The following is a 23,387-nucleotide window of genomic DNA, read 5'->3' as shown; positions in this document are numbered from 1 at the left end:
AAGTCAACACTGTAACCATTTTTTTCAAGGGTCTTTTGGAAGCCACAAGCCGCATTCCTTGCCGCTCCTAGAGCAGTGCGCAGTTAAGGGGTTAATGTCTCCCTTTCCAACAGACTTTCTGCGGGGTCTGAGTCAGCCACAATAAAAGGAAATGGAGAAGAGCTCTATAATTAATCCTACCTCGGTTTCCCATGAGCGCTCACCTGCTGCAGGGGGTCATGAATAGCAGGTAGCTCTCCCAGACTCCGGCCCTGAGAGGAGCGTTTGTTTGATGACAGCTGAGTGACAGGTCCAGTAACCCGAGCCGGCCGCTTCGCCCAATGTGTGGATAAAACCCTGGATGTTCCCTCAAACATTTCAGGAAATGAAAGTTGTAATGTGATCCTCGTGCGCCAACATCTCCCCTAGCAGAGACAAAGGCTCACAGGAATCCGCGCGGATTATTTTCATCCTGTAGATGATGGAGAGGAGAGCAGGGAGCATACTGCGGAGCAGAAGGCAGTCGAGTTACCAATTTGCATTCATCGGAAATAAGTGAGTTTTTTTTAATCAAAGAAACCCTGTAAATGTTTTTACTCTTAAATACATAACGTAGATGGATACTCTCAAAAAAATAAATGTTTCTGCACCTTTGTTTTCATTTCAGGGGAACAAAAGGCTCCTTTTTCACCAGATCAGTCAGTACCCAATGAGACAAGTGTTTGTTAAACTTCATTGAAGTGTGTCTATTCATACTCAATTGAGGGAGAAAAAAACCTTTCAGCTCAACAGAAGAAATGCAAACCCCTGTTTAGCATGTTTCATTCTTAACCACCTCAGTGCAGAGGTAACAATTAGCCGTTCTTAAATTTCAAGACTTCTTTGCTGTTTAATGGAAAAGATGTATTCACAATACAAAAATTCTACACTAAGGTGGCCTGTTTAAGTGAAATAATATTCATACTTGCTGGTGAAGTGACAGATGAAAGCACAGAACACTAATGAAAGAGAATCTAAGAGAAAGTTCTCTGCACACACGTGGTGTAACAATTAAAATAATTTCATTTTATTGCATATTACAGCATATTGCAAAACACATTGACCTGAAATGACATACAAGTTACATTTTATTGTATCTATACACATTCCACCCCTTATCAAAATTGTCAGGTTCCTGTAACTAATCTATTTAGCTGATTCTTTTATCCAAAGCGACTTACTTTAGCATCCATTTCTATGCAGGGAATACTTTATTCAAGGGGACAACAGCACTGCTCACCTGGACTTGAACCCACAACCTTCCTTTTACAAGACCAGACCCCTTCAGCTACTTATTAAGGCACAAAGGGTCTTTTAGCCCTTCTCTAAGCACACTTATAAAGGAATGTTGATGACTTGGTAAGAAAGAGTTAAGAAAGCTCATCACTTACACACAACAGGAAAAGGACATTTCTTTTTCAGACCTTTCTCTGAAAGAATGTCGTCCCACATGAAGCCTCCAATCGGCACGTGAAGAGTTAACAGTGTAATCAATTAGGCAGTGGATCAGTGTGCATGCACTGCATGGTGACAGTGCTCACTGTAATTACCACTGTCTCAGAGGGATACAGCATCCTGATTGGAATCCTGTGAGGAATGCTGCCTAAGCCTGTTATTAGAAGTGCAGGGCCACTGAGGGTGAGAGCCACTAGCAGCCTGGCTGACCGGACAGCGCAGGCACCTCCTCTTGTCTCTCCAGGAATCCTGGGGGTCTATGTTGTCCTAATTTTTGGGGGGGCAAAATCACACTTCAAGCATTCATTGTTTAGGTAAATTCATTCCAGCACACAAATGTCCATTAAAATAAACTTCAACAGGAACATCATCATGAAATTGACATTTATTATGCTACATATGCAATGTCATATACCGAGCAGGAACATTACCTGACAACATCATTCAAGACATTGCAATATTTTGACTCCAGCGACTCTGCATTTGCATTAAGGATAGACCGATTTCAGAGATATGGTATTTGCCTTACAGATGGTCCTACTCTTCTGTTACGTAGAATTTACTTAATAAGCAACGCCTCAATTGCACTCTGTATGAACTTACTGAAACCTGTTTGTCTGCTGTAACCAAGAGGGTTGCAAGAGCAAGAGCACACATATGACTAGATCTCTGCATAGCTGCATTCCACACAACCCAGCGAGAGAGGAGGTTGAATTGCCTGCATTATCTGTATAACAGGAAAATAGAGGAAGGGGAGCTCCCATGCAGACATAAAAGCTTCGATCAGGAGCCACCAACACAAAGATGAAACTAGTGTTTCTCAGTGTTGCAGAAAAGGACATCAACCTGACCCAGGAATGGTTTTTACAGTTAAAACCCCGGTACTCAGAAAATAAATTAGTTTAATTTCTGCTGTGAGACACTCTCCTCAGACATCACAAGACCTTCTGGAAAGGGAGCAGGGCTGCTTCTGGAAAACCAAAGGCAACCAACTCTGGAGGTGGCCAATCGAGCTCAGAGCGCAGGATACCAATCTCACAACCCTGCAGGACAAGACCCCTGTGTCGGAGGTCACAGCAGAGTGCTCCCCAGCTTCTGGACTGGTGACCTGCCTATGTTCTAATAAACAGCTGTGTGTATGTGCACACCGTTTTTATATTTTATAACATTTGTGTTAGGACATACAGTACCCTGTTATAACTGAGAAATCAGACTGGATGTCAAAGTCCAGCACATTTTGAAAGCTTTAAAAAAATAAATAATAGGCAAAAGGACTTCAAGGCCAAGGAGACAGTCTGTAGGGACACCGTCTCTGGCATTTTCAGCAGTTTTATACTTATGGCCAAGAAGCAGTTTCATAAAAGTACAAGGTGCTTTTCTTACACGTGGTGACAGCTGCAGAAACCAGAAACCTGGGTTATTTATAGCCCCTCAAACCTCTACTGCAGCACTTCCTTACAGTGCAGGCTGCACAGGCACAGCAGCTGGCAGGCCAGGGCACCAAGGGCAGCGCCACACTGGCCGGCTCAGCCCGGGAGACATACCAACACCAGGCCACGTGCAAGCGAGGTACAGCGTGGGGGTGAGGGGGGTCTTCAAGAACAACCAAGAGAGAGTTGCCCTTCAGCTCATTTAGCTTGTCTGCGTTGTGGGCAGCTAACTGATCCAAGGACTCCGTCCATGTTTCTTGAAAGAAGCCAGGCCATTACCATTAATAACATGGCCGGGGAGCTTGTTCCATACCCCCACCACCCTTTGTGTAAAACAGGGTCTCCCATTCTTAATTTTAAATGAACTCCCACTTAGTTTCCAGGTGTGTCTTAGCTTCACAGGTGATTCTGAAGGAGTTTGGGTTGACTCGGTCACTGTCCTTCAGGATTTTGAATTCATGACTCAAGTCCCCTTATAGTCTTCTATATTCAAGACTAAACATATTGCGTTACCTGTATGATATTCCTTTAAGCCCAGAAAACCATCTGATTGTACACGTTTAGCTTGATTTGCTTGATTTAAAGCCTACACTTTTAACTACATATGCTAAAGCTCCTATCTTTTCCAATTTGTATCTAGTTAATGTTTTCTACCCACTAGATGTAACACAGCACTCCTATACACAAAAATCATCCTACATTTTGGCCTAGTCTTTTGGACATGTCCTAGCCTTTTTAACATGCAGCTCCAACACTATTCTAAACATCCTAGTTTACCATCATCTGCAAACCAGACTTGTTTATCTATTTACAATGAATATTGATATACACATCGAAGAACAGTGATCTTAACACAGATTCCTGTGGCACTTTTATGACAATTCCATCGCCCCATAGGAGCATGCACCCCTTGTTTATATTGTTTTATATTCAACAAGTTTTTAATCTGATCCAAAAGCAATACCTTGATTGCGACTGCCTGCGACTTTAAGAATGATCCCTTTAAGAGGAACTTGATAAAAACCTGAAAGTTCGTTGTCACACAATGTTTTTGTATCCATTACTGCCGTTCCAGTAGTGAAGCTAAGCCTCTTCTAAATTCATGCCATCTCCTTAAACTCCAATGCCCTACAGATGATCACTCAGTTAAGATCCACTTATCATTTATACAATCATATACAGTAATGGAATTAAGATCAATTGGTCCATTATTATCAGGTTTGATTCCATCACCCTTCTTATAGATGGGTGATACATTAGCAATTTTTTTCCAATCAATGAGAATTAGCCCTATTTTGAAGAGTCTTGTCGTCTATGAATAACATCTCATTTCCTGAAGTATATTTTTCAGAATTCCCCCGGGCTCTGAAGATTTGTTTACTTTAAGTGCTTCTAATCCATGTAACACGTCTGCCTCTTCTACACTAATATTTCATACAGAACTTCGTCACTGCTCAGCTTAATCATGATGTCAGTTTCTTCCTCGGTAACACCTGAATGAAATTTGAAATAAATCATCCGCCAGGCTTTCATTCTCAGAAAGTTTACCATCATCTCAGAGAGGCGTTATTTTTTTCTGTTGCAATACTGAAAAAAATATATTATTATTTTCACGCCACAAGGCTTATCTGTTTCTACCTATTCCTGCAATTGGCTGCATTCTATTTTTTTCTATCAGGGCACTGTTGCTTTTAAATCAGCCTTATCAAATGTTTTCCTTATTATTTCTTAGCTCATTCTGAAACCATCTGAGCCAGGTTTTCCTTGCATATGCTTTGTTTAATCTAGGGATGCATCGGTTCTTTGCTTCATTGTTAAAATGTAATGAATCCTCCTTTTGATACATAGTGCTACACCTCTAAGTCCTCCGTCTTTCCTGTGTCTTCAGAATGCTGTTTGTCCACTACTGCTGTATCTTTCTCTATCACTCTCAGTCAGCCATGCGTCATCATTCCAATTAGATCATAATACTCCTGGTATTTAGACAGAACTACACAAGGTTCACAAACGAGAGGAAGTCACTCAGCCCATCGAGCTCATTGGTATTTTGGTAGTTGATTGACTGGAGGATCTCGTCCAGCTGCTGCATGAAAGAAGCGATGGTACTGGCTCCAGCAACATGGCAGTGTACTACAGTACCTGGTCCTCTGATGCTTTGTTTTTCCTTGGGGCTTTTCTTTTTGACTCAGACTAGCTGCTGGCCTAGAAGTGCAGTAGGTCCTTGCACACTGGGACCTGCGTCCCAGCCTGCAGGGTGCTGTACTGATGCAGTTCTGTCCAGGAGGTGTCAGGACAGTGCGGCACGGGGACACACTGAGTCCTCCCGGCTTCCTGTCTTTAAGGACTCATTGATTTCTGCTCAAGCAGAATGCTGCTGGAGGCATCTCAGTTACAGTTCGAAACCCGATAGAACTGCAGAGTCTTAAAGGGGAAGAAGCATCACAAACCGATAACCTTCAGCACACCATTGACCTCGCCTTCTCCTTCTGAAAAAAACACATGAATCTCACGGAAGGGCTTCTTTGTGCTAGAAATTAAAGAAAAATCATCAGTGAACTGTGATTAAAATATTGAGAAAGAATAGCAAGCTGTATCGGTAAAAATACAAGGTACAAAAGTGTAATGAGGGAGATCCCTGCCACATGAAAATGAGCAGTTTCAAGAAGGCAAAAATACACGTGTCACACAAGACTCAGAACAGACGCATAGCAGATGCAAACATCCGTATCTACAAGCTATCATGCAAGGGCTGAGGGATGCAGTCATGCACAAAGCTAACATATAAATACAGAAAAACACCGTAAAGCTCTTCATTGAGGTACAGGATTACGTATTTAGAATTGACCAAAAAGACAGTGAGGCATGTCCCGATATGTAGAGCACAGTCCAGCAGGGCAGGTAACATGGAACAAAGCACAGTGAGGTTTGGTGAAATTAAACAAAACAAACGTGCCCAGTCATGGGGAAAACAGCACTGTACTAGAAGTGTGCCATGATGCAATTGCGTATCCAATTTTCCAGAGCATTTAGTTTTAGGTGTCTGTGTGCTATATAGCTGACTAGAACTAGGACTTTATACAGTTCTGACCGCGCAGTAGGAAAAAAAGAAAGCACCTAAGATGTAAATAATAGGAGTAGTGCTATAATCCTTATTCAAATAATTGCAATTTAATGAACTGTACACAGAACTGGAAGAGCTGTCATGCTCTCTTACCCAGCGTGCAGAGGCAGACTCCGTGGGGCCGAGGGGCACACGGGGGTGCAGGCACAGTCCCCCCCGGTCTGCAGCGAGCGCGGAGGAAGGCCGGTGGAACCACCCCGCACGGGACACGGAAACGCACCCCTCCCTGCCTCCGCAGGTGATCCGCCCGCCCCGCCCCCGAGACGTCTCCCCAGCGGGATTAATGGAATTCTGAGCGTCGGGGGAATCGTTCCTGAAAACGTGATCTCAAGGGTGTGCTCGGAAGGCTTGACCTGGAGCTGTGGGGTGCGGGGGGCCTGAGTGCCTGTAACTTGACCTGCAGAGCTGGCCGGAAACACATCGCCTTGACCCTGGGCCACACCGGACCCCGCTGGAGGCTCTGAGGCTACAAACAGCACCTCTGCATATTTACCCCTACATGTGTCAAATTAGAGGTACGGTCTGTTGAGCTAGAATCTCTGAGTATTGTACATTTAATACACTGAACAGCATTAGAAATGCAGGAAATGAGCATCGGAAACCACAGCATTCGCATCTAATACCTCTTAATACAGAAATATTATACACAGTGTATACTCAAACCTAACAGGTTATACTGTTGTAGACTACAGGATAGAAGCCTACAGACTTGCCGATGTATATATTAAAAATATATGAATGTCTACAAGAGAGATATGGCCATTTCGCTGATTTGGGTTTCCATTATTCTTAAAACCTGACATGGATCTTTGACAACCTAGGCAACAGACCCCGACTCTAGATTCAGTCTACTTCCTTTATTCACTGTGGGCAAGAAACATATGAAAAAATATAGACATTTCAGATGACATCTGTAGCAATTTCTGTGAGAGGAGATTGTAAATAAATCTCTCTCAGTTGCACTGGGGAATTGCATGTGAAGTGTTTCCTCTAATCTTATTTACCTAATGATATTTTTCAAAATATTTTCTTATGAAATTAGACTTTTCTTATTTATTTAGAAATTTAATTTAGAAATTAGAAATTTTCTTATGAAATTACGAGGGCTTACCAGCCAGAAAACATTTAGGCTCTAAATGTTAACGGCCAGCAATCCAGATGTTCGAAGGGTATCTGTCTCCATCGTGTGTTTAAACTGTGCTACTACGACAAAATACGGCAACCACTAATGTAGGCGAGGAATATTAAAAGAAATGAACTAAATAAAGAACCGTTACCGTGTTGAGGATAATATTCTGTTCACTTACCCTTCCGAAAGTTACGCTTTCTGTAATAAAACGACGAAACTGCTCCACCAGGTGTATACTATTAGTATACACCTGGTGGAGCATTACAAAGGACATAAAACAAAACGTTTTCGATTGCTTAAATCCCACGGTTTTTAATTGGCAACAATGTTTTAAAGCTTTCCGATCCGAAGGTCTATAATTAACTATATTTAAGTCAAAACTCCTAACACTAACAGTCGTAGTTTTCATCTGCAGCTCACGGATGCCGTCATTTCAGATGCAGCCAACACCACTTAACAAAAAGGACTTAACTGAATGTTGTACAAATCGAAAACATTTGATCTCAGTAGGAGGCTGCCTTTAAATCATGTTCTCAAAAACCATAGCAGCTGTACAAGTGCTTTTAGTGTTTTGTGAGCATTTTAAAACGAAAATCAATAAACACATAATTAATCTAATTGAGCGGGCTTTCGAGCTTCAGTAGTGGCACTTATCGGGGTTTAGCTCAACACTCCGCCTGGTGACGAGGAAGAGTAACTCGGTCGCTGGAGTTCAAAGGTTAAACCCCTCACCGGTCTCCTGCTGCACCTGCTCCCCCCAGTGGTTGAGTCCGGTAACTGCATCCTTTCGTTGGTTTGATACGCTGACGATGTACCCGACAAATGCTGCCTGCAGGCTTTCAGGACAAACTGCATTATGGAACTAAGTGTTGTAGTTGTTGTAGGTTATTGTAGCCTAAAGGTTAAATGTTGTTCGACCTCGGAACCGGATCTGCCGACTGTTGCCTTTTTCCTAGCGAAGTGAGTGTAAGCTTGTAGTGCTGTACACTGTAGGGCCGAGAGGGAAAGGTTTATTGAATTATTATTGAAAAGGAGCCTCTATTATTACAACGTGCGTTCTGACCTAGATTAGGGGAAACCGAAGAAACTCGGCTACTGGTGATGGACAGAATATTAAAACTGTAGTTCAAAACATTCAAATTTTGAATATGACCTAACCGTAACAAACATGAACCACAGTGGAAATAGTCCCACTCACTAAAATTCGAGACGGCCTCATTATTTTGTACAGGGCCAACAGCTTTGTCGTTTGATTCAGGCTCTTTTGTTGCAGACGGATCTTTTTTTTTTTGAGAAAACACCGGATGCAAATACGCTGTCTCTGTGACACGTGTGAATCTTATTGACTTATTTCCATCAATATGTTCAGAGGCGAACATCATGTTCCCAGACAAGTGCAGAAACATCACAGGCTTTGAAAGGAGCAAGAAAGAAATGATAAGCCCTGCCTATTACCCAGTGCAGTTTGTGCACTTGCTATCAATAGAGACTAATGACTCACTCAAACTAAATTGCATATATTGGTAAATTGTGTCCATTGTACAGTAGACTGCATTCATTTTTCAATCTTTGCCACTTGGCCATCTTTTTATTTTTCAAAGACTCTGCTACCTCCACATTTGTAAAAACAATACGTAGTCACACATTCGGAGTGTTGAAGTCAGGTAATTACCATATCTTTCAAGTTGGCATTAGTTTCTTTTCATTAAGGCACAAAACCTTGACTGCTTGTATATTGATTGAAATTTCCATCATCTGTCATCTCCCAGGATAATCATAAGACATTACCTGCATTGCATCTCGTAATAAATTATGGATCCAACAACAAAAAAAAGAGTTCAGACAGCAAGGCAGAATGTATCAATCTGTCTAGACAGGCACGCCGCCTCAATCTACCACATGAAAGGCCGTGATTATTAATGGAAATTTAATTGTGTTTCCTTTGAATGAGACTCCTCGTTTAAATGATGTTGAATGAAATATTTATAATTCTTACAGGTTAGGAGAAACCCACCTGACAGATCTGCTGCTCTACATTAAATTAAGACCACTGTGAAAAAGGTGAAACCGTACCAGAACCAGGGACACAAACCGAGTGATTCAGGAAGAGGGAGACAGCAGGTAACCTTCTAAAAACCTTCTGAGAGCAGGACTCTGGTGTCTGGGGTTGACACACCAAACAAGGAAGGGGCGTCCTGTGGACTGTGTTTTTCACACAGTTGTCACCCAGGGTGTAGTATTGTGGGAAATGCAGGAACTGGATGAGCTCTGAGTTCTACAAGTGGCAACACTTCAGATTAGGAGTGGCAAATGACGGGTCTGAATTCTGCAATGTACCGTATCAATGAAGCTTTAATAGTGTTGGCAATGTCTGAGGACATGATGCCTAGGAATGATCAACTGCATGCTTACTGACCACATATAGACTTCATATATATATATGCTCAATTCTTTGAATTAAGCAACTCCTAAACAAAAACATGAATGGAATGTAACATACACTATGGCAGATACACCGATGCATGATGTAGTTTTGTGTTTTCTCTATGCTATCAATGCATACAGACTACAACAGGCAGCGACAGTAAAAATTAAATATGGTGTATGCAGTTTCCAAATACCCTTCAGTTAACCACTTTCCCAGAAAGCACATTGGATTGTCACACTGCAGTGCGATTAGTTGCCAGGTCACATAAATGTACAAGGAGAAGGCATCATGCACCTGCTGCACTCATCTTTAGGAAAAGACAACCGTACAAATATTAGATTTTGTTCTCGAGTAATGGTTGGTAAACTACCCGGAATATGCTCCCGCAATGACATGAGAATTCTTGAGAAAAATTGACATAATGACTCAGATCAAAAGCAGCCTGAACAACGAACGGTGCTGTCAGAGTGCCTTGGCCTCAGAGATTACTGGGTTGGCTGTACTGAAGCAACTGGCTTTACTGAAGAAACTAGCATTTAAAACACAGTAAATCTGCATTTTAATATGCCTCTATAAAGAGGCAAAAGCTAGCCTTCCAGCCAGTAGGGGCAGAAAAGGGGCTCTGGTGTTTCTTCTCAGGAAACTGGTTCTGCTGCAGCAGCTCGGGGTTCCAGAACCAGACCTCCCACTGATTTCAGCTCTGCGGGCTTGGCGTAGGCTGAAACCTGTTCAATAGCAGTGATCGCCTATAGTGAGAAAGACATTCATAAAGTAACTTGCAGTATTTCACACGTGCCTGGAGCACACCAGAATGAAGTACAACTCAACCCTCCACTATTTATATGGAAGAAAAAAAACCTCAATCCAAGATGTTTAACTTTCACATATTCATGAGTACATAATGATGTACCGTGTACACAAACAGCAAATGTTTATTAAGCCTACATACGATTTGGATTTTAAGCAGTGTCCCTAATAAAATCTCCTCCCATAATAAATGAATTTGTAATGTAAGAAATCAGTATTAATAATTGAGAAATGTGATATGTTCCTTTTTGGACAGTGCTGGGCACAGTTTTCATTTCCCTCTAGTTCAGGTTACCAGGTCCACTATACAACCTCGATACAGCTATTCGGGGGCAGACATTACATTATAGGGTTAATTCTGTGTGAGAAGTTCAGCAAGTTCGTTTCCTTTTCTAAGAGTCAATTCCCCTCACAGTGGCTTTAAAAAAACAACAGTCGCACCCCAATTTTTGAGTATAGCAATCACGTGGAAATATAACCCTCATGTTGTTAAACAATCCCCGAGAGGAGAAAGCAGGTAAAGGGGATAGATTAACAACTTTCCCTGCTCACGGACCACAAGGCAGATCTGTTACACCTGTTCAACGCCTCTTTACAGAGACGGATAAATGAGCTGCCCGTGCTTCCTGAGCTGCGAAAGTCACAGGGCTGCCTCTTCATATCTAAAATTCTTGGATATCCATAAAAGCATTGTAACACACCCTGGAACGTGCAATGGCTTCACTAAGAAATGGTCATCTTGGAAACATCGTGATGGTTTTGCTCCTCTACGGACCTTAGAGTGATCATTCGAAAGGTGGAACTTAAAATAAAATACAGCGCAGGAGTATCTGTTTCATATTAGTGGTAGAATACATTGCAGAATTGTCAAAGAATAAAAGATACTTGTTAATATAATAATAATATCACAGTACGCCTAGTTGCAGACAACACCCTTTTAAATTCAGAATTATCGATCATTCCGCACAGGACCAGCAGGACCAGGGCTCCTCTCACACGCCGTCTCATCCCAGCGTACCTCCTTCCAGTTGCTTTGACGTTTAGCGCTCTAGAACAAACTTTTCTTTTACAATATCTCCGCCCGCCATTGACACAAATCTTTTATAGACATAACCGGTAACGTCTGACAGCCTTCACTGATAAGCACGGAGCAGCCTTGCTTGACAAGCAGTCCTGAAATTGTCCTAATAAGCGTGGACTTTGAAACTCGGTGCCTTGTGTAACCGAAAGCTAACGATTCCTTTTTCTTAAGGAGAGAAACGTGATTTGTTTTACTTGCTACGAATGGAAAAGAAAATCTGATCTTTTGGGAAATTGATCAAAGTAGGGTTAGAAACGCATATGACGTGTGGACTTTAATAGAAAGCTGCATTTTAGACACCCATTAGAATACAACAAATTCTAAAAAGCACTTTAATGTAAGTTTTGTCCCGTCTAGTATACGAGGATGTATCTTCTATGAACAGAAAGTGCGGTGGCTCATATAATACAAACCACAGCTTTGACTTCACAATTCATTTGGGTGCCCCTCCCAACCTGCAGGAGCTTTAGGAAATTGTGGATTCGTCTTCTTATATTCCCGACAAGAAACTCAAGTCAGACACAAGGGCAAGTGGGTGGAATCCATCGAAAGATTCAGAAGGCTCACTCTAATGGACAAGAATGGACTGCGCACAGCCCGTTCGTCACAGATCTGGGAGCTGCCGGAGGAGACGTGGCGCCGAGCGCTGTCCAGGGTGCTGAAGAGGGGGCTTCCCGCACGAGCACAGAACAGAACCGCACAGCTACTTGCTACAGCACGGCTGAAAAAAATAGTCAGTCTCGTTGTCTTTTAGTCGGTCAGTTGTCTTTTGCTCCTAGTTTGATTCTATGCCCAATTCACTTGAAGACAGAAATTGGGAGAGAAATTTTTACCAGTGGCGATCCTTTTTAGTGGGATTTATTTTCTCACTCAGTGGATGAATTTAGTTGAATTTTCATTCACAGAAGGAAAAGCATCTTGAAAATGTAAGACTCTTTTTTTAGTCAGGCTTAACTTTGTACAACACAACGAGGCAGACGACAGTAAAGTATTTAATCATCTTTATACCTCAATATAGGCTCAATTCAATAATATGCGCGGAGTAACTCCTTTTCAGACAACTATTAATATTCTGTTACGCGTGGAAAGCGAGCTTGCGTTGTCAAATAGTACGACAGACTGCCATAGACTTGAGGAAGAGCAACTTTCTGTGTATTTAATAATACCAATCTGTGAGGTCAACGCGCAGCTCTCCAGTTCCCTGTCACACGTATTAATGACATAATCAGGGGATGAAGTTGTTTCTCCGTGCTCTTTCAGTGGGAACTGACCAATCAGAGGTCTTCTGAGCACACAGAGCCAGGAATTCTTTTGTCTTTCAATATTTGCTTTTATATAGTAGTCCAGCTAAAACATTGGGAAAATATAACCAATATAATAATTATGTACTTATATTAATATTATTCTTAAAAAGGCAGTTGGGAAAGACTTTTCCACCGAAAGAACTACCGAGAGCTCCGTTCCCAATTCTATAAATGTAAAAATAACGTGAGTTTCTCTCTTCTTAACGTTAGCCAGCAGATGTCGCTATTGACTTCAAAATATTGTGCTTTAAAGCTTCCTCATCGAGGCTTTCAGCCGCTGGGCTCCTGTACCATTTCGTAAAACTACTCCGTGTTCAAATAAATTAACCATGTTCCATGTGAATTATCGGATAGTTTTCGTAGTCTATACTACTTTTACACAACATGGGCTTCACTGAATCTACTATATAAACAATACTGCCCCGTGCTACGTTTGTACGCAACGACATTACACATTATTAAGAGGTGAAGTTCATAATAGGAATGGTATTGTTAATTTACATTTCATAAAACAGGGAAATATATGCGATGCAGCTGTTGAATTTCCCTTAGGCTGGTTAAAAATGCAGTAACTCTTTTTGAAAAGGCCAGGCTCGTTAGCGGTGAAGGAGTTATTCACTCCACGTTCCAAATTGTGCACTTCCGGTGGTGTATCCCCAAGAGTGACTGGGGCTGGCGCACGATTGAACCCCGCTGTGTCTGAAAGCATACAAAACCTTCAAAAGAGCACCCGATTTTTTTTTCTCTTTTTTAAAAAAAAATCAACTGATATCTTGGTGGCAGCGTGATTAAACGGAATCTTAAATGCTCTTTTAGAGGTGAATCTACAGGAACGGGTCCGTTGGCAAAAAGACGTACTCCAAGTAAGAAAATATAAAAAGGCCTTTTTTTTCTGCCTTCCATTGCGCAAGCTTGGGTGATTAGTAGCTTGTTATACAGCACTAAACCTTGCAGAGCAATTTCCACAAAAAGCGTAACCTTTTCATACACTGATAAAACACAAAAGCGGTACCCAGAAGGTCGCCTACTTTTGTCTAATGAAAAAGGCAGTCCTGGAATCTGGCAATTCCCCGTGCACTTCTGACATAATGGTGAAGAATGGCTTTAGAAAACTTTTGATTAGCAGTACTAATCAAGGTCTCGAAACTGTCTGACTGTAATTATCATTTTAATATCTATAGACGTTTTCAGGAGCGGCTGGTCTCGGTCAATTGCCCGGTGTCCGAGCCTGAAGCTGTCACCGCACTGGGATCTCGATTACGGTTGGGCGGGCACTTTGAATGCCAGTCAGAGTAACTGGGTCTGAGTCCAGACAATACGCCGGCTTGTGAAGGGGCTGGACGTCAAACAATCGGACGCTTCAGTCGACGAAATGTGCCATGAAAACCTAACTTGACAGCTTTTTGTTGTTGTTGTTGTTGCTGCTGTTGTTGTTAGACCAGTTACCCAGTAAATGGCTCTAACCAAACGAGAGCTTTGTTACCAACAGACCGGATATCTTACACTGCCGGTCTGGTTGCGGCGGGGCTGTACCTGGACGAGGAGAGCGCTGAGGGGGGGAGGGGGCTCTCTCCCAGTGGACCGCTAATTAATGAGGGGGAGATGGAGGCTCTTGCTGCTTGGAATGTTTTTTTTTTTGTTCCCGCTTTCTTTTCATAACAGTGGCAATTTTTTTTTTCCATGCTTGAAGGAGTGGCCCAGTTGTTGAAAGATGCCTGTTGAAGTGCCCACTTCAAGACGGGCGACGGGGACGGGAGTGGGCTGTACAAAAAAAATGAGGTGGAGTCAGAAGAATATGCATTTTTTTGCCAGATCTGTGGATCTCGATTTGCAGAAACGATGGCATTCGGGACCCGTTCGAAATTCTGCACACACAAAAAAAACGACGGTGCAACGTCTGCTAGTACTACCAATAGTAATAATAATAATCATGGTTTATTTTCCCCATTATCTTCTGCTTCGTCTGTCAGATCAAATACATTGCGTCTCAAAGATGTGCAACTGACCGGGTGCTTTCGGGTATACTGGAATATTATACCAGACAAACATCTGACTGGGACACCAGGCAGGGCTAGTGATGGATAGCGCAGGGCCACTGGCCCACAAAGCTTCCCGCCTTTCCTAACAATGAGGCAACTGTCAAAGATCCGCTAAACAGAAACACGTTCTTGCCTTTTGCTAACAACATTACAAATGACATCTTCACCACTTAAGACACAAACGCCTTGTTCCTTTACGAACAGGAATGGAAACGTGTCCCCCGTTTTTTTTTTGATTTGGTGTGATAATTTCGTTTTACAAATGTTACACCACGGTGAAATTTCCACAGTGGGGGGAAAAAAATCCGTTTCCTTTGTCATACTATATTTAATTTGTGTTTTCCCCCGCACTGAAATTAAATACGACATAGGAGACCAGGAACAGCCCAAAACAGTCGAGGAATGAACGCCGGGGCACATCGCCACATTCGTGGCCTTGCTGGGGTTTCGGGGGAAAAAAAAGCGGCAACAGGTTATTTCAGTCGAGATTCGAGGGGATTCAAACACGTCTTCGTTTCCCTTAAATATCAACGAGAAAGTATTGGCAAACTACCACCCCCGATTCTGTTCTAAGTGGTCTTTTAGTGATTAAATGAGCAAAAAACTCGCATCTTGACATTGGAAGTGCTTGTTAGTGCGGCAGAAGAGAAGCCTTTGGTCAGATCCTGCTGAGAGAGGTTTCTCCTTGAGATAACACGATTACGTGCAGGGAAGGAAATAAAGTTTAAACCCAATTGAATTCCATTCGCATCCCGTTTTGGAATCGTTCAGAGCATTTAAAGTTGAAGGGGCTCTTCATAATAGTAATGTAAGTATGCAGTTTAGTCTCCCAGTACTCAACCCTTACATTTCGATACATAAATGAGCGCTAAGCTGTGGCAGTGTACGAGAGTTATCCTGACCATCCTTTACGAAAGTACAGTACAACTTGAAAAAACTTTGAACAGACTGGATATAATATTAAAAAATCACGGAATGTATTAGTTACCAAACTTAACAGAGTAGCAGTCTTCAGACAGTCAAATGCAACGATTAAGCCCCGTCCACCCGAAGCGCTATGCCGCCACATTCTCACAGGTGTGGACATCTCTTTCAGACACTAGCGTCGAATTTTCTGCTGCGAAAATAAGAATTAGCCCACAGGATATCGACTGAAAATAAAAAAAAAATGGTTAATTCTTCAAGTTCTTCACATATTGCATTTCACTTCGGATAATCGCACAATAAAGGGTTCCGATAGTTCACTCAACCCACGGCCCTCCATTTGATCTTAGCCTGTTTTTTGTGTTACGCATTTAACCGCGTAATTGAGAAAACGACTTTCCCAAAAACAAGCTATTTGTTAAACAGTCGTCTGTGTTACGCATCGAGGAGGAAGTACTCATTAAGTGTCACGGGACCATTTAACAACTTCGTTCACCATTAATTGTTAGTGATTAGGGGGCGTAATGTTTAGCATTCGCCTTAATCAAAATAAGAAAACAGTTATAGAGGTCACGGGGAAATAAATTAAGGTTCATTTTTGCCGCTATGTTCTCTTTCATTTTAATTAAGGAAACCTTCCATACTTACCTTTGCAATCAGGGCAGCTGCACCCCGGGTTACGTCTTCCTATTTTGCCCCCCGAACATGTCGCAGACTCTGTTGACAGCTAACTCTTTCAGATAAAAAAAAATCCTTATTAGCTGCTCCTGTGCACAAAACATGGGGAGAGAGCTTTTGTTCGTCAAAGGGCTCAAGCGCCGTCATTAGCGCTTATTACGCTGACCAGTTTGACAACCTTATTGACTGCTAAAAAGACTTTACGTACCCCCCTCTCTGCGGCTGCCCTCGTTTTCAATGGAAACGGAAATATTCGAACTTTTTTTTTTCACTCGGGCTGAATGAATAGCAACCCCTTTCCCTTCCCCTCAATCTTTTCCTCCTCTCTTTCACGCCGGAACAATATTTTACCCCCTATTTTGTTCCTCCGCTGAAAGAAGTTAAGAAAATAAAGCTTACTCGCTTTGCTCCCTACAGTAATTAATCGCAAACAGCACCCAGGTGTGCTCACGTCCACAAACGGCCGGTTAGAACTCTTTCAATCTGTCGGTTTGTTCTTTTTTTATTGCCTCTTTCTCGTCATTCGGGGTGGTGGTCTTTATCTTTTCCACACACACACACACCACGCGAGTCCCGACAGCCGCACGGGCGCTGACCTCGGCGTGCCTCATCGGCCTGCCCCCCTGCCAGAGCACAGGGACGGGTAGGGCATGTTCGATTGTAGCTATCCAAAGTATTCGAGTTGATTATATTGCTGTTTGCTAAGGCAACATCAAATCTGGGAACATGTACCTTCATAAAAGAAAAAAGCCTGATGGCAACGGTTTAGCCAGTATGATTGACCACGTCTTCGTTTTATTCGTGGTAGTAGTTATAATAATTCACAGTGCAGCACGTTTTGAAAAGAACACCCATCTTATCTCGATCTGTTTGCCCTAGTGCCCCTGGCGACATAGCAAAGACGTAGAGCACCTCAAGGCCAGTAAACACCTCTCCAAAACACAGCAGCCCCGGCGTCTCTCTGATGCTCAAATATTCTCATTTAAGAAATGAAGAGAGGGTCGCTGGCACGTTTCAAACTTTTATAGATGCCCCCAAGTGAAGAGGGAACCCCGATAGGTTAGCCTGCTCGCACAGTAGAAGGAAAAGCCCGAAAGATCAACTGCAGCAATTTCTCCTACCTTAGATCCTCGAGGACAAACACGCGTGTAAATGGCATTCGTGTCTTTAGGCAAAGCGGAGAACCACTCGGAACCTCGTCGCGAGGTGCCCGGAATTTTCCAGATTAAAATTTCAACAAACGAAAAAAGGAGCAGTACACTACAGCTCCAGCGATTCTGCAGATTTATCACGCATTCGATTGAACATCTTTGTTTTCCTTTTATTGGCGTATACTGTACATTTCACGAGGCATTTTCGCAGACAAGGCCCTTACACATTCAGGATTTCTCTGTGCCATGTATAGACATTTGTAGTTTAATTACTATTGCTATTTTCAATTCAATTCGATCCTCATTTTCTATATAAGGAAAAATAAGAGAAAACCAGCATTTAACGAAAACGTCAAACAGCAAACAACCGTCGGCGCTTTTAAATGAAAAGACACTACTATCAAATACACTGGTCTATTCTGAAATGCGGGCGAGGCAAATAGAAAACGACAATACGGTATTATTTAATTTGTTACATGGTCCTCTGGAAATAAAAAGGAATGCCTGACGTCTTCTACATACGGTGCAGGCCACATCTGATCACCCCGGGTGGTGTCACGCCCGAATTTCAATGTTCGACCAGAAAAATAAATAAAAGACTGCGACTATATTCAGGTTTCACATTGATTTGTAAAACTCCTTCGGGTGTTTGAAACAATAATGACATTCGGCAGCAATATTTAAGTACTAAAGTTTGATCTCAGTTCTCGTTCAACTGCGCAAACGTAGAATTATTTTGAAATAAACGATCACCTGGAATCGGATAGTTGCGCTTGTTTTAAACTGAATGAGAGAAGCTGTCAGTGCCGTCAGATTGCCGTGCGCCGACCCCGGAGCTAGGAGCTGTAGCTCGCAGCCAAAAAGAGAACAGCTAAACCGACTTCAAGATCGGTGTCAAATTGTGGACTACAAAATCCTTCTCCGGGCTCTGGCGGGACTTAGCAAGAACAGACTTCTTATTTATCCTAGCAAGGATGTTTTCCTATTATACTAAACCTAATATTTTCCTTAGATTTTAATTTACAGGATGAACAGTAACACCGGACGAGTCAGAATGTCGTGCGTGCGCGGGCAGGTGGGAATGAATTAAGAGCGACAAGCGCGGAGTTCTAATACAAACCCCAAGAAATTTGTGCAGAAGCGACCGCAACCCGCCTTGTTTCGTTGACGTCTGTTTGGAGGAAATATCACAGTATTCTGTGATCGCTCAACGTTCCGTGGACAAGCCTTTGAATATTTTACCATCGGGGATATTCATGTAGTTTTAATCCTCATCACGATTTTAAAATAGAGAATGCACAATAGAGGCTTTGCCCTCTCAGAAAGCAGGACAACAGTTTAATGAGTAAATGAACACCAACCCACCAGCAGCTTCGTTTATAGTGGCTCAGTTTCCTCGGATATCCTGTCTGGCTAACGGCATGCTCTTATTTTTCCCCGTCTAATGCTATGTCTGGAACTTGTAGTGATGAGCGAGCAATTAATAACTAGATTCCGGCAGAATAGACGGTAATTAAATGTTTTGATCAACAAATATTTTTATTTATTAAGTTATTTTTTTTGTTCTCAAACAGCTTAAGTCCACTACTCACTCGGGCGCACATGCTTCTACATTTCACCTGTGCACAAAGGAAAATGACACCAAGCAAAGTAATACCAGATTCTAACAGAGCCGATCCTTTAAATATGTAAATAAACATTATTTATAAAACTTTAAAAGTAAAGTAAAAAATATAACAGCGTCTTTTTCAACATGAAATACCCACAGAAACAGTAGGGCAGGCGCTCGAATTGATGCGACTGGTCTCTTCCCCTTGTCTCAAGGCTTCGCGGTCAGAGATTCCTTTTTTTCTTCCAAAAAAAGGCCTTGAAACATTTTCTTCCTTTTTTCTTCTTTTTGTAGAGTTCAGTCACACACCGTGAGACAAATAAAACGTACGAATGAAATGGAGGACAGAAAATTGATAGCAGAACATTTTAAGACGGGGGCATCATCCCTTCCGACCCCCTGCGGTTTGGCAGCCTCTGAATAAGACGTCTTGTGAAGATCTTGCGAAGGTATTTGCAGGCACTGGAAATGTTTCGTGTGCTTGTGTTTGTCCCGATTTGCTTCTTTTCTCTGAAAATGATCTTGATCGCCGTTACCGCCGATCGCGCTGTCCGCCTGTCCGCTGCCCGGGGCGTCAGATGTCACATTCGCTGTCGCTAGAAGTAATGGAGATGGCCGAGACGACGGCTTTGCTAGACAGACTGGCTTCCGGGCTGGAGGCGGCACCAAGCCGGTCCACTGCGCTGTCCTCTTCCGCCAGAGACCGAACCGAGCCCTGGGATAGGACCTGCTGCTGTAACCTTGGCGAGAGAGGGAGAGCGGGGTCAGACCGGGCGTGCCAGCGCACGAACTCGAGAGAGCAGCGCCTACAGCTCCCTTCACACTCGGCACGACGGCCGGAGGCGCCTTGCGCCCACAGCGGATAACCACAGGCTCTCCAGTGAACGCGACATTCAGGTGAGATACTGATATATTCCTTGCACTTGGAAAAATGTAAAGGAAACCATAAACGAGGCTCATTTCAACCAGGTTAGATGATAAGAGTTTGTTTTCTATAAAAAGTAAAGGCATCGCAACTGAAAGACGGTTGTTGCCGTTATTATTATTATTATTATTATTATTATTATTATTATAAAGAAAAGTGAGCGAAGTCTGAAGCCTGTGTAAGCCATTCAGATGCACAACACGCACCTGGACGCATTTCGCAATCGTAAAGCTTTAAACTTGAAAAGCGCTTCTGCCATGATAATCGTAGTCCTTTGCCGCATACGGCAATCGAATAGATTTCTTTCAAGGGAAGTCAATTCCGCCCGGGTTTCCGCAAATGGCAACGAGGGTGGACGAAGAACAGATCTAAACACAAGCAAGGAGCACAGACCTTCCTGCGCCCGTCTCTCTCAATCCCGCTGTAACTGGTGCCGTTTCCAACGTAAACTGCCGCCAGTTACTTTACCAACGAATCCGATCTTGTGGATCACTGTTTCACAATTTTACTTGGCCCTTTTCTTGGTGATTGATTTTACCAGGCATTTATTTTAAAGGCATTTTAGACGACATAGTCCAGCACCGTGATCACGGGCCTCCATGCAGGATCTCTGGGATCACGCCATGGGATGCGGATATTTGAAAACCGCAACAAAAAAAAAAAGATAACGGTATTCTCGACGTGTTCAAAAGAAGTCTTTTCAGAGACGAAATAAATAGCCCATTGTATCCGACATTAAATTGTGTTTACAGAACCGTTCGGTCTCGCTTTATTCGTTAGCGTACAACAGAAACACCAGTTAACGGCGTTAGCGTTTTCGCGTGCAAAAGGAAAAAGCCCCTTTATCGAAATTATTATTTATTTGCGGAAGTGTCGCTGTCTGACTGGCCTAGAATACGAATACGAATACGAATGTGACCATCTGAAGAAGTCTTTAATCACTTCATTAAACGTAAACAGAAATACGCGTATTACTTTTAAACACTAAAATAAAGGCCGGGGCTTTAATGTCAGATGCCCAAGATCACGCGAATGTGTGTCCAATTATAGACCTTTCGAAACCGAGCCTCGCGTTGAGTGTGTTTGTGTTGTTTTTTTTTTGTTGGATACTGCCCGCACGAAGGCGAGCGGAAAATGGCTGAGACGCCGCCACCAGCCAGTGATGCCGGGCGCGTACGACTAGACAAGGCAAGGTGACACAGACCCACACAAGAAGTACAGCAAAGCGCGGAAGGGGAGCTTGTGCCCCTGGACTCCCACGGACACACACCTGTTTTTTGCGGCCGCCGCTCTGTCCCTTTGCCTCCGGTTTTTGAACCAATTTCCCACCTGTGTGGGGGTGAGTCCAGTAGCCTGCGCCAGCTCCCTCTTTTTGCTGGGGTTGGGGTACGGGTCCTGCAGGTACCACTCTCTGAGCAAGTGTCGGGTCCTCTCTTTGAAGCAGTGAGTCTTTTGCTCCCCGTCCCAGATGGTCCTGGGCAGGGGGAACTTCTTCCTGACGCGGTACTTGTCCACCGGTCCCAGCGGGCGGCCTCTGAGCTTCTCCGCCTCCTGGTAGTGCGCCTCCAGCCACAGCGCCTGCAGCTTGGAGTGCGAGTCTTTGGTGAACTTGTGGTTTTCCAAGATGTGGTAGAGCTCGCGGAAATTCCCCGTGTGGAAGGCCACGATAGCCCGCGCTCTCAGCACGGACTCATTCTTGTTGAGGACCTCGCAGGCGGCCGGCGCCACGGGTAGCGACCACAGGAAGCGGCCGAGGCGCTCGATATCCCCGCTCTCCTCAAGAGTCTCGCACACCCCCGCGACCTGCTGGGGGCTAAAATTCAGGATGGGCAGCTGAAACATGGAGGCTTCTGTTTTTTCCCCCGTCTCTCTCTCACACCACACTCTTACCCTCTCTCTCCCTCTCTCCCTCTCTCTCTCTCTTTCGGGTCCAGACAAAAAAATGGCAATCTCTAAGTCAACAGATCAACCGTTAAAAAAAAAAACACACACACACACTGAGGAACGATGCCCTCTGGCTGACTACAGCAGCCTCAGTGGGTGAACTTGGTAGCTTGAAAGTACGAGGGTATACAACCAGACCCGAGATGTTTTTGAAGAAGAAAAAAAAGGCATTCAGCCCTGTGCCGATTTTCTATTGGACTTGGCAGATTGGTTGCGTGGTTGCCATGGATGCCCGTCAATCAATGTCAAGTTTGCCAATCACGCGGAAAGGAGCGCAAAGAGATTTCAGCACCTCCCAGAGCTCAACAGCGCCTTTTAAAAATGTAAACATTCTGACCTTTGCTTTCCGTCTCCAAACCCTCAATTGCCTCGCCCGGCTCGGGCGGCGCGCGCCCCGGCTCGCGCTGGGAGGAAAGAAGGGGCCGGCGCGAGCATTCCGTTACAACGCGACGCGGCCGACCGACAACAAGAGCGTTTCCAACGCGTTTTGGAAGAGAGAAGGGGGGGAAAAAAACCCCGAAAGCAAACCAAACCAAACTAAGGCCCCCCACCCCCCAAACAAAAAAAAAAATAAAAAAAAATAAATGAGAGCTTGACTGTTCATAAATCGGGATGAGCTAAAAACAATCGCTACCCCGCTGTCTCAACACGTCCTCGGCGTTCATCAATAACCGTCCGTTTAATTTACCGCCTTCCAATTTCGAAGAGCCGCTTTCCCCCCCCCCCCATTGCCCGGCGTAGTTTTATTTTAAGAGACGACAAAATCCTTTGTATAGGGAAAAAAAAAACCCAAACGAAAAGCCGAAAATCACCCGTTTCACATCGAAGCAAAACACAGCAGTAGCTCCCTGCAGCCGACCCGGACACTCACACGAATGAAGAGGCGGCTCCCCGGTTTAGCATTAAACGGTTTGAGCGGAGGAGACGTCTCACACGGGAGTGCGACAAGCGATCGGTAGGTCACGACAAGCACAGGGCATGTATTATGAAACGACACTACGAAGCGCAAGGCACACGAATCAAACGTTTTCGTTTTTATTCGGTTTGACAACGTCTTAAAATCACAGGTTGTGTGTCTGTGTGCAGGAACCGATTTACAGACAAACGTTTTGTCCTGTTCATTGTATGTAAAATGTACGTATCATCCCTGGCACCGATAGAGCACCCGGTTACTGGTCCATTTACCATCAGTTTTCCGAGTCTCGGATACTATGCTGCTCCTTGAAATCAATCAATTATTAAGCACCGAAAATGAATATATTTATGGATTGCGCAGCAAAGCACACTGCCACGCTATTCGGGTTTAGTATCAGACACAGCTCGCCCTGTGCCCGGGCTGATTTA

General features: G+C 43.6%; 1 protein-coding gene across 1 annotated transcript; it reads right to left on the bottom strand.

The window, feature by feature from the left end:
• Positions 1–19,085: 19,085 nt before the first annotated feature.
• Positions 19,086–22,145, bottom strand: six6a (SIX homeobox 6a). The gene has a single exon (XM_088925203.1). The coding sequence runs from the start codon at positions 21,939–21,941 to the stop codon at positions 21,279–21,281; it is 663 nt and encodes a 220-aa protein (XP_088781329.1). The 5' UTR covers positions 21,942–22,145; the 3' UTR covers positions 19,086–21,278.
• Positions 22,146–23,387: the final 1,242 nt, after the last annotated feature.

This window comes from Atractosteus spatula, chromosome 9 (assembly GCF_055471065.1).
Source record: "Atractosteus spatula isolate fAtrSpa1 chromosome 9, fAtrSpa1.hap1, whole genome shotgun sequence".
Lineage (NCBI taxonomy): Eukaryota > Metazoa > Chordata > Actinopteri > Semionotiformes > Lepisosteidae > Atractosteus > Atractosteus spatula.
This window is presented reverse-complemented; position numbering and strand designations above follow the sequence as displayed.